The 12,294-nt window shown below is 34.0% G+C and overlaps 1 protein-coding gene across 3 annotated transcripts in view; it reads right to left on the reverse strand.

Moving 5' to 3' along the window:
* Nucleotides 1-12,294, reverse strand: part of LOC126768975 (lachesin-like) — a 37,309-nt gene that overhangs the window by 11,010 nt on the left and 14,005 nt on the right. For all 3 annotated transcript variants that reach the window (XM_050487489.1, XM_050487488.1, XM_050487487.1), the window contains one exon: nucleotides 2,239-2,336. In XM_050487489.1, coding sequence (XP_050343446.1) covers nucleotides 2,239-2,336 — 98 coding nt within the window. The remainder of the gene's footprint in view (nucleotides 1-2,238; nucleotides 2,337-12,294) is intronic.

The following is a 12,294-nucleotide window of genomic DNA, read 5'->3' on the forward strand; positions in this document are numbered from 1 at the left end:
ATTAAACTCTTAACTGATTGTTATGAAATGAGCACTCGGATTTAACAAGGTAAGAGACGTAGTGTTACTTTCATTGATAAAGATAGATATGATACAAAAAGCATACAAAAATGACAGAAAATTAAAGACGTATACGATCTTTTTAGGGAACATGAAGGCCGAGGTCTTATAGCTTATGCTTGAACCCGAGGAAGCAAGAAATTTTCATGCAATTTGTTTTTATAGTTCATCTGTCTCGTTAGTCTAGTAGCTAAATATAAAGCCGCAGATTCCTGGGTTCAAACGCCAGGTGTAGCCAAAGAAAGTTTTTGGGTTTTGCTGTTGAATATTCTCAGTAGCAACCCGTATTCTGGAAGTTGGAAGTGTATACACTCCTGTGCCACGGAAAGCACGTAAAGTCGTTGGTCCTGTACCTGAACTCGTGTCGGATTGCCGTCTCATCGATTATAAGAGCTAGGGAATGGAGATTGCACCTGTGTTTGCACACATACTTGTGCACTATAATATCTACTACGCAGTTGGCTAATCGCTCTTGAGATTGGCCGCCGTGGCCGAAATCGGTCTGGAGGACATTATTATTATTAGTAAGAATGATAAGGTATGTTTAATTTTATATACGTAAAAACAATATACTAGTTTTATTATATAACTAGCATAGATATTTCATTCAGTTATGATACACAGATTATCCCTTAGTAGTAAAAAAATAACTTATTCAATGCCATAGACAATCTAAACAAATAGCTAAAATATATGCTCTATCCAAACATAGTTATTTGTATCTGTATATCATTTCCGGAACGTTTTTTTTAATGATAGGTAAGCAGACTTGCAAATGGGTCATCACCGCCCATAGACATTACCACTAAATGAAAAATTAACCATCCCTAACATCACCAATGTGCCACCGATCTTTCGAACAAATATTTTTAATTTGCTGTAAAAAATATACCACACTAGTATATTTTACTATGTCTTTTTCTATAGCCCTGACAATATGCATGCAAAATTTCATGATCGTTTAAATATATGTGAAAGCGCAAAAAAATCACTTTCGCATTAATAAATTAGTTTGGATAGCTACAGTATGAACACGTGTGTTTTACTAACATACCAATGTCTTCTCAATAAAGTACTCAACAGCTGTTAACTTTTAACTTAGTTCAGTGACGTCGTTTAGTTTTAAGCCTTGTTTGAACATAATCTGTATTCACTCTACTGTTGAACGTAACGTTAATGCCTTGCTAGTGAATTTGAGATGCAAGTTGTGACGCGAAGAACACGTATGCACTTAGGAAACTTTTATTGAACTAAATCGTAACTCCGTTGCCTTAGTTCAAAGAAAAACACGATTTAATTGATGTTTTAAATTTATCATTGGTATTATTGGAATACCAACTGCATAACATATTTAAGTGTCAAATCATTTCCATTTTGAACAAATACATTAAAACGACATGTTTAATTAATAATTTTAGGAAACATAAATATTATAAAAATAATAATAAATTAATTATAGGGTTAATGCCATATCATCATATCATCATCACATCATCCGGAAGACGTCCACTGCTGGACACAGGCTTCCCTCAAGGATTTCCACGTTGGCCAATCTTGCGCTGCCCGCATCCAACGGCTTCCCGCGACTCATTCTATGTCGTCGGTCCACCTTGTAGGAGGCCTGCCCACTCCAGAACCTTTCTGCCCTAGTGGTCATCGGTTCTGCGAGCAACCCCCGCCTACTGCCACTTCAAATAAGCAATTCTTTGGGCTATGTCAGTTACTTTGGTTCGCTTGCGGATTTCATCATTTCTGATTCGATCTCGCAGAGAAACTCCGAGCATAGCCCTCTCCATTGCTCTTTGAGTGACCTTGATCCTTCTTATGAGGCCTTTTATAATTTATATATTAACCTTATAATTTATTATTACTATATGAGAGTCACAAAAACTAAAATAACCTTTTTTATATTACCGCTGCTATCAATTAATTAAAATATTTAATATTTATGATTTAGATAAGGCATTATGGCAGTTCAAAGGTTATCAAAGGATTCGATGCTAGTTTTGCTCGTACAAAATAAATCTATTCACAGCAAAATATAAACATCGTGTTTAAGCCCTAGAATTGTTTCATATCAGTGCAGCGGTAAATTTATTCCAATGGTTTCCGTGAATTTCGACAAAATACACACATAGTGCAGTATCGAGGGGCCTCAATATAGCGAATAATAAGCACCTTGTACGTGGAGAGATTATGTACGGTGCACGCTAGAATCGCCTCTCGGCCCAGAGGCGCCGTCACATTTTCTATGGGCCCACTGAACCCCGGTTCATCTGAAACAATACGAACAAAGTTAATCAATCACGTTTTATAAGAATATAGATGCGTACATAACAATAAAATTATGAATAATTGCAGAAACTAAAATTAAAATATTATTTATTTAAGTAGGCATACGACATATAAACAATTGTCATATCGCAAGATTCAATCTAATGCTCTTTATATATCACCGCCTGCCTCGTTGGTCTAGTGGCTACATCTAAGGCCGCAGAGTCGGAGGTCCTGGGTTAAAATCCCAGGTCAGGCCAATAAAAAGTTGTTGGGGTTTTCTGTCGGAAATTCTCAATAGCAGCCCGGAGTCAGTCAGTTGGTAGTGTGTACACTCTCGTGCCTAGAAAGGCACGTAAAACCGTTGGTCCTGCGCCTGAACTCTTTTCGGTCGTGTCGGATTGCCTGACCTACGCAATTGGCTGATCTCTCTTGAGATTAGCCCCCGTGTCCGAAATTGGAGGTCTGGAGGACCTTATTGTATATCACCGGGTCCGGGTTGTAAATCCTATCGAAAAGAACTGGCAAAAAAGTCAGTAGCTACTCTTTTGCACCAATAAAATTGCTTAGAAATAAAATAAATAATTATTTATCCTACAGAAAATAAACGAATATTAACTCAACGTTTTTTATGTAATAAATAAATAATATATAATTTTTCCTTGGCATTTTTCTAAGAACGAAATGACTATGTTATTTATTTGTCTTGGTGGGTTTTAAAACATAACTAGACAATAAGACGGGCTTAGATAAAGTTGACGACTATGAAATAACTTAAAGTACATTCTTACGAAACGAAGATCTTTAAGTTTCAAGTCTATTTTTTTAGGGAAGGGAAAAATATTAAAATAGTTTTAATATAAAAAATCCATTATTAAATTGCATACATCAGTTCAGTTTAAACAATTCATAACCATTTTGAGCATCGTGATTCTAAATTTAAATAATAGTTATTTATGTATTATTATGTAAGCAAAGTGAAAAAGCCGAGATGGCCCAGTATTAAGAACGCGTGAATCTTAACCGGTGATCGTGGGTTCAAACCCGGGCAAGCACCACTGAATTTTCAAGTGCTTAAATACGCCATAGTATTTTTACAAATAATATCACATAATTATTATATTACATCTTACGGCTTTTACTTAAGCTCGTCCTTATTATTATTATTTTTCATATTTAATAAGAAAATAATGCTTATGCATTTATTTCCATAATTACAATACTTTATGTCGAATAATTTATCCAAAGTCGTCATTACATATTTTTTGCCTGTCATTTTGCTTCACAAATTTTAAAATGTTATTATAACTTATTTACGATACGTAGACATGTGTCGCAGACTTACCTTCGATTCAGTATTACATTCATTTGTATTGTATATTTTATAATTCAGTCAACATAAGCAATGTTAACGCCTTCATCGCCAATCTTTCATAGATAGCAGGTTTTAGGTAAACTCTGTAAAAATCTGTAAAATCTCTGCGGTATCTCTGACAATGTGTATGCAAAGTTTCACGATAACCGGTTCAGTAGTTAAGACATAAAAACGTCACAAACCAACAAACTCACTTTCGCATGAATAATAGTAAGGATAATTAAAGATATGACTATTGGCGAATATTAACAAAATATAAATAAACATCGGTCTTATTCATAAGCTTCCACTAACAAGAGCTTACCTCAATAGCAGTTTTTCTTTGTTAAATTTACCCGAAACTAAAAGTACGAAAACTTGGATTATCTTCACTCAGTTCAACCAACTGTAAATAGAATAATATTTTTCTTTACCTAAATTCAATATTCTACATCAACATCTAAATATTTTATTTATATTTTAAAAAATTGGTAAATCATTTTTTTTTAAATAATATTAATTAATTATGTGACGGTTCCTAAGTTTCATGTTTAAGTATCGCATTTTAAGGGGCACTGTTGATGTTACAAAATTCCACAACAGCCAAATTCTCCAAATATTTAAAAAAAGACTTATAAAGAGGACTTAAGAGACGTACATTGAATTAATATTTCTCAATTGATTTAATTATAATAGATTTTATAAAAATATTTGACGTCACATATAAACAACAGTTATATGATAATATACAGTCATTAGGCTATTTTGAAAAAAAATAGTTCTGTCATATCACTAAGTAACAAGTTGTGTCTTCACAAAAAGGAAATTATAACAGGTTTTATTTTGTCAAAAAGCTTTACGGACTGAAGATTCTATTGACTTAGATTGTCAATAAACACTAATAATACAATTTGAAAATGATAATGGCTTTTTGATGAATTTTAAAAACCATATCATTTTACTTCGCTGGTGGGTATTTAAGTTTATATACTAAGCTTGTAGAACCCGTTAAGCTTTTTCCCGTGTGTGTATATAAACCAATTGTCATGGCCGACCGCCGTGTTAGGTATTAAATGTTATAGAAGTTTATCCTACAGCGAGTCACAATTAAGTGGATACTATAAAACATTCTTGAAAAAGTCTTTTTGTGTAAATTTTATGATGACATGTTAAATAATATCGAAATGTAATAATCTCATATAGATACACCCATATTTTTAAGTTTAAAAATGACATTTCTTTTTTATATGGTAAGTCTAGAACAGGTTCTAGTTGTATTGAAAATATTAGCTTTTTAATATATATATATATATATTAATGTTTTTAGTAGATACTTATTCAACATAAAAAATAGGCGTGTCAAATTTAATGTGTGTGTCTTATACTTTAATGGGCAATGTCACCCATTAAACTCCCTCAACATATCCTGTAATACTTTTAGAGGTCAAATTAATAAATAGAAAATAAAGTAAATTTTAAGTAGGACTAGTGAAACCTGCGGCTTCGACGGCGTGCAATTCGGTTTGTTATAAAATCCTTCAAAAGTTGCAATTATAACGTACATAATGCGTATTTGAATTATACATACCTTTGAAATAATATATAAAATATGAGATAGAAGTGGTCGTCTAAAATAAAAATATAAGCCATAGGTATTAACTTACAAAGATCCACTTATTTTAAAATCACAGACAAAAACTTCAATTTTATTTATTTCATTTTATATATATAGACGTACGCTTATAATAGAAGACAACAAAGGTACGTTATTATAATTTTACCAAAGTAGGTCTTACCAAAGTCAGGTTTCATCTCTTGATGTTAATTGAGCAACATACTCTAGGTGGTAGGCTTCGGCCGCAGCTAGCATTACCACCCTGCGAATAAAGCCGCACCGCCAAGCGATCTGTCGCGTGGCTAGATTTACCTTGTTATGCGGCACGTCGTGATCCGGTGCGATGTTCGCAGTAGCTTATCTTGGGGGATTGGGTCTGTGCTTTGCATTTGTAGACAGTTAGTTAATCTGGAGGGCAGCGGGATCCGAAGCACGGTGCACCGCTGGCCAACCGCAGTTAGTGGGGGGCCCAATTAGTAGGTTCGTCGTCTACGAAAAGCTGCCCCGCCAACTTGCGAAAAATCCTGGGACGGCTTTCATCGTACTGGTTGGCAACCAGAGAGAGGTCCCGGTGGTGATTTCCAGCGGGGGTTTGGGCGTCCCCGCGGTCTCCAGTTGAGTCTACCATTTCCGTCATTGCGGTGAAAGTCATGGTGTCTAAAATGTAGCGCCTCGTACAACTTCCATTTCCCCATACATATTCTCACCCACAATTTTATGATTTGTGAAAAAAGAAGAAAAAAAGTTTCACTGTGGCTGCACCACCTCTCATTTTCAGTGCATCTCTCAAATATACAAGGCTTGCACTCCAATCTCATTGTAGTCCACCACCACCTCGAGACCGCCCAGCCGCACATGCTCTTTCTCACGGAAACACAAATCACAAGTCCAGCAGTGCAGTGTAGTGTACTTACAAACTGATGCCGTCCAACGTCGGTACCCGACTGCTCAAATGGTGTTTCTGGGGGATTTCAACGCTCACCACCAAGATTGGCTATTCCCATACCAGAATACCGACCATGCCGGGAGAGAGACAACCATGCCATGAAGCAACTCGGGTGCCGGACATGGACGGTCATACACCTAATTGTCTGGACCTTCTGCTAACTAACGACCTTGACCGGTTTTCAGCGTCAGTTGCGGCTCCCTTGGGCACTTCTGATCATTGCGTGATCAGGTCGGTCTGCAACTTGGAACTCCCTCTGGAATCTGGTCCCACTGGAACCAGACGGGTGTGGCGATACAAGTCGGCAGACTGGGACGATATGCGACACTTTTTTTCATCCTACCCTTGGCGGCAGCTATGCTTTTCTCCCAATGATCCGTGCGGTGAAGCGTTAGCCGTTTCACTTGACGTGTCCAAGGCTTTTGACTGGGTCTGGCATAAGGGGCCTTCTGAGAAAGCTTCCTAGCTACGGGATACCTGTTGGCCTTTTCAACTGGATATCAGATTTCCTGAGAGGAGAATCATTTCGAGTTGTCCTAGATGGCTTCTCGTCTGATCTAATGGCGATTAATGCCGGTGTCCTCAGGGATCAATTCTCTCCGCTACACTCTTCAGGCTGCATATAAACGATCTGCTGAAACCCAGTATCTTTGGGTACGCAGACGATAGCACTGTAACGAAGAGATACATATCCGGTTCCCGAGCTAATGCAACAGAAACTCTTGAGCACAGGGAGGCCTTAGTAGAACGCATCAATTTGACATTGGAAGAGGTATCAGATTGGGGTGACGATATTCAAATTTAATCCTACCAAGACTCAAACGTGTTTGTTCACCGTCAAGAGGAGTCCATTCCCCCTGACTCTGACTTTCCGAAGTGTATCTGTACCCATCGCCAGACAGTATTGAGTTTCTAACTCAATATTGAGTTACCTTAACATTCAAACTCAACTTTAGGCAATGCATTGATTCCAAAGCTAAAACTGCTGGCAAAAAACTTGGTATCCTCAATAAGGTCAACAGTACTTCACACCGGAACAGCTTCTGACCTTATATCCAGCCCAAGTCAGATCGTGCAAGGAGTACTGCAGCCATTCATGGGACGGCTCTGCTAAGTACCAGCTTGATGCTTTGGATTCAGTGGATCGTCGTGCTAGAAAGCTCATTGGTGACCAGACACTGGTCGCAAAACTCCAGACCTTGGAACACCGTCGTAAGGTTGCCTGTCTGTAGAAATACAAGAAGTATTTCTAGGAACCTTACCTTTAATAGTAATTTCTTTGTATTTGTAATTTTAACCCGTTTTGAAGTTTACCCCGTTTTTACACATAAAGAAACAGACAGATAAAAAATTAAAAAATATATATTGTTTGGTTTGGTAACTCGCAAATAGCTATATTAACTTAAAAAGAGGCAGTTATTTTGAAATCACAGATAGACACTTAGATTTTATTGTATAGATGTATAAGAACATTTTAATAGATTTTGATAATATTGATTATTTCCTCGATTGTCTGAGACGCTTTTTTCACCACCAAACTATTTTATTTTTAATCTTTAAGTTAAAGCAAATAAAGTCACGGACAGTTCAAGCAAATAAATTAATGGTTCAATAACAGTAATTTATTACTGAAATCGAGAAATCGTAGGATGATAATTTGTACCTTGGACGTACTGTTCGAGTTAAAGATAATAAACAATGTAGCAAAAACAAATCAGAGCTAACGGTACAGGGTTAGACAAACTAAGAGTTAATGTACAAAATTAATTCGGTCGGCAATGAAGCCAACAATTTGGAAACAAGATACACATTTTAATGAGCTGAAGGTAGCCAAGCCAAATATATACTGTTGTATAGAATAACAATTATATTTATACCTTTGTTAGTTGATATATTTTTTAGTTGAAATAAGATAACATTAGCTTTATATTAGAATATCATGTTTAAGGTGAATCTTGAAAAGTGAAATTTGGGATGTCCGGGGAAAAAATTACACGTGTAAAAATGTATACTTTTTCTTATACTATTTTCTTTTTTTATGTTAACTGAATGACTAATCTACCTGAGGCATTGTAGTATACTACCTGATTTGAGCATATACAGCTGAAAAAAGCCATAGCTATAAAAACTGATACTTCTATTCTGAAAACTTCTGGGAGATGACCGACTTACGGAAAAAAATAAGTCAGTGAAGTGATCTAATTGCATAAGTTATGCATGGTTATAGAAATTTTATTTAAAATGAGAACCTAAAGTTTATAAGGACCTAATATTAATTTCATTGGCAGGTCTATTATCTACGTGTAGATCACTAATGGACTAAGTTTTTTTTTATAGAATAGGATGGCGGACGAGCATATGGGTCACTTGATGGTAAGTGGTCACCAACGCCCACAGACATTGGCATTGTAAGAAATGTTAACCATCGCTTACATCACCAATGCGCCACCAACCTTGTGAACTAAGATGTTATGACCTTCAAACCGGAACATAACAATACCAAGTACTGTTGTTTTGCGGTACAATATCTGATGAGTGGGTGGTACCTACCCAGACGAGCGTGCACAAAGCTCTACCATCAGTGTATCCATAAGATGAGTAAATTTGCTTAGTTACTCAAGAACTAGTCGCGCTTCAAGCACAGCGTGGAAAAAGTAACGAGATACAAAGATTTTGCATTTCGTTACTTTCGCAGAAAGTTACGAAGGTAAGCATATTTTGATAGTTAGTAGGACCACAATTATAATTTGTTCTTTGAGAACTTGTTTATAGTTATAAAATAGAACCACAGTGGAGATTATCATTTGGTCGTTTAATAATTATTTTCATAATAATATAATTTTGATTTAAATCGAATTTTTAATCATTTAGCCTTGATTTCCGTGGTCTTCGCGCTTGTGAAATCAAAGTATTCCTTCTTAAAAAGGAACAGGTTTTCTTTCGATTTGTATTGTTCTTTTTTAAGAACCGATTTATTTTCAATCCATTTAATTATTTATAAATCTTTTGAGTTAATTACTTTTTTCTGACGCTTTTAAAGGGGAACTGATGACGTTGTATGGAAAATATTTTTTATGTAATAAAATACATGAATATAATATATCTGCAATGTTGAAATTGTTGCATTCTTGATTTAGTATGATATTAATAATAAAATATCATCGCATTTTTAATTTTGATTGTCTTGTTATCTTTTATCGATTCCCCTAAATATAAAAATTGTAAATTGGTCTATCTTTGACAAATGTTGCTCAAAATGATAACTACTTGATAAAATTTCTTATGTTTAAGTCAAATTTCATCTTTTATTAGTGATTGTATTTTTTAAAATTAAAATAAAATATTACAAGGGAATCTCCTAATACGCCTATTCCCAAGATTCACACATCAACGTATGTTCTTTAGTATTTATCAATTAAAAAAATAAAAATTCGTTTAAAGTTTTAGAACAATGTTTAAATTCCTCCATATGTGTAACTAACTCCGACAAGTATAATCCATCTTTCTTGAATGTAACAAAGTACAAAGGAAATTCTATTATATCGAAGACATTTTTAAATTTTCCATTTAATCATTTAAGCAGACTATAAACGACTTTTTTATTATCACCAATCAAGGGATTTAAGATATTATTTCCGTGATACCAGTATACTGGCCATTCACAACTTAATTACAGCAATACAAATTGTTGCTTGCTCTATTTACCGCTCAACAGCAGAAATAATAATCAGTGCGTGGGTGTTACAAACTTTAACGAGACTACACAAAGCCTTACCTTTGTTATAGAAGAATATGTTTGGACCAAAGCGATAAAATTAAGTAGATAATTATAATTAGTTTTATATTTACACATTAAAATTGATATTTTACAATATTAAATTAAATTTAAAGCTACTTATAGTTCAGAATGTTCATTCTATGAGAGAAAACCACCAAGAAGCTATATCAATCAATAGTTACTATTTTCCATTCATTAAACTACATAGATGTTAATTAAATTGATATATTATTCATGAAAATCAATAAATACAAAATCAACGCTTTTTTTAAGGAAAATTTTACCGGGATTTTAGCTTGATTAAATTCGTTTTTCAATTATGGTTAGTCTGTATATTTTAAACTACGGAACCTAACCAGTTTGTCCACATAAGAATTGCTTTTTCATTATTCAATGCATCCGTTCGTTGCCTGAGGTAATTCAATTATTTAGTCCACTTAAGAAAGAAACAGAAAGAGTCGAGACGAAGCGTTATTGCCGAATACGCTTTAATAAACCATGTTTCGATTAAATTAGTTAGGTGGCACGCGACACGAGACTGTACAAACAAATTCAGGTCATAACCAGCATAAGGTGACCTCAAGATAATCACCTCAGTGCGATACCAAAATTGACTTTTAAATAATAATCAATCTTTGACCACTTTGAGAAACAATTCCTTATAAATTATTACAGTTTTTCTAGCCTAGTGCACGAAATTCTGAGGGTTACCGCCTTAGGCCTAATTAAAGAATATTTTTTTCTTTGCATAGCCTTCATAAATGTTTTTTATAAAATAAATTGGCGTAAAAATATGAACAAAAATGGAAGGCTGCGATGGCCCAGTGGTACTAACACGTGTTACTAACACATGAATATTGCGGAATATCATGGAGTTAAATGCTAGCAAGGACAACTAAATTTTCATATGCTTTAATTGTAATTTTTCTTACGCTCGCGGGTAGTAGAAACTTGATGTATCACGAGTTAAAAATCTACTATATATTTATCTACATACGCATTAGATTAACTTGGTGGAACAAACTCCAAATCTTCTCAAGAAAAGTAGGCCAGCAGTGGAACACTTACAGGCTGTTACTTCAATTTATTTTTATATTTATGGCAATTTTAAAAGATTAGATATTCAATCTTTATTTAAGTATAATGGAGCCAAGCGATTTATTCGCATGAACTATTTCAATACATATTGTTCTAAATCATTCCTCAAAAGGTCCAAATTTCATAATGTGTAATGCAATTTCATAAAAAGAACTTTTATAGTGAATATATTACTTTTTGATTAACATGATTATTATGTTATAAATAAATTGATCTAAATTTATTTATTTTTCCACTTCGAAAACATAAAAATGGTTACAGTTATTTGGTCCGAAAAAGGGGTTACTTGGAAAATTAAAAAAGTAAAAAATTACCTTCTATTCGAAACCTTCCGAAAAGTATCAATATCAAAATATAAAATATTTATGGTAAATGTCACATTAAAATCCAATATGTATATCAGATAAATTTACAAACAGCCAGATGCAGAGATAAATATTTTCATAATATTTAAAAACTAGTCCCAAGGATATAACGACATTTGAGTTCAACGCGGTATAGATTTCGGCATCAAGAAATTGTTCACCGTATTTGAGTTCAACAGAAATACAATGTTATGTTGTATTGCATCCAATCATAACATTGTATTTAGGTTACAAAGCAACGTAACGACATATCCTTCCTTCCTACTCAATATTCTTGATGATGTCTAGTAGTTATCTATATCTATACTAACATTATAAAGAGATAAGAATAGAATATAATATACTTTATTGTACACTAAAAGAGTTACAGAAAAATACAGTTATAAACATAAACAAAAAACTATTAATGTTCAAAAGGCGGTCTTATCACCAAAAGAGCGAACTCTTCCAGACAACCTTTGGATAAGGACATAAGAAAAAAGCGGTAAGGATGTATACAGATCAATTATTTTTATTTTTTTAAATAAATATAAATAATATATATATATAATAAGATTTGATTTTTTATATTATTTTTTTTTTATATTTTAATTTATATTTGTAAACAAATATGGCTAGCTCGAATCATGCGTCCTTTGCGAAAAAGTGAACATTGCTTACGACTTTTCAAGGTAAGGTACCTTGAAATTGTAATTAATTTGTAATTACTCATCTTTATATAGTACTAATGTATTAGCTTGGTTCTATCTTCAAAATGCACGTTTTCTTGCTGAAATATTGCTAGTTTTATTGAGAATTTGTTTC

Source organism: Nymphalis io, chromosome 6 (assembly GCF_905147045.1).
Source record: "Nymphalis io chromosome 6, ilAglIoxx1.1, whole genome shotgun sequence".
Classification (NCBI taxonomy): domain Eukaryota; kingdom Metazoa; phylum Arthropoda; class Insecta; order Lepidoptera; family Nymphalidae; genus Nymphalis; species Nymphalis io.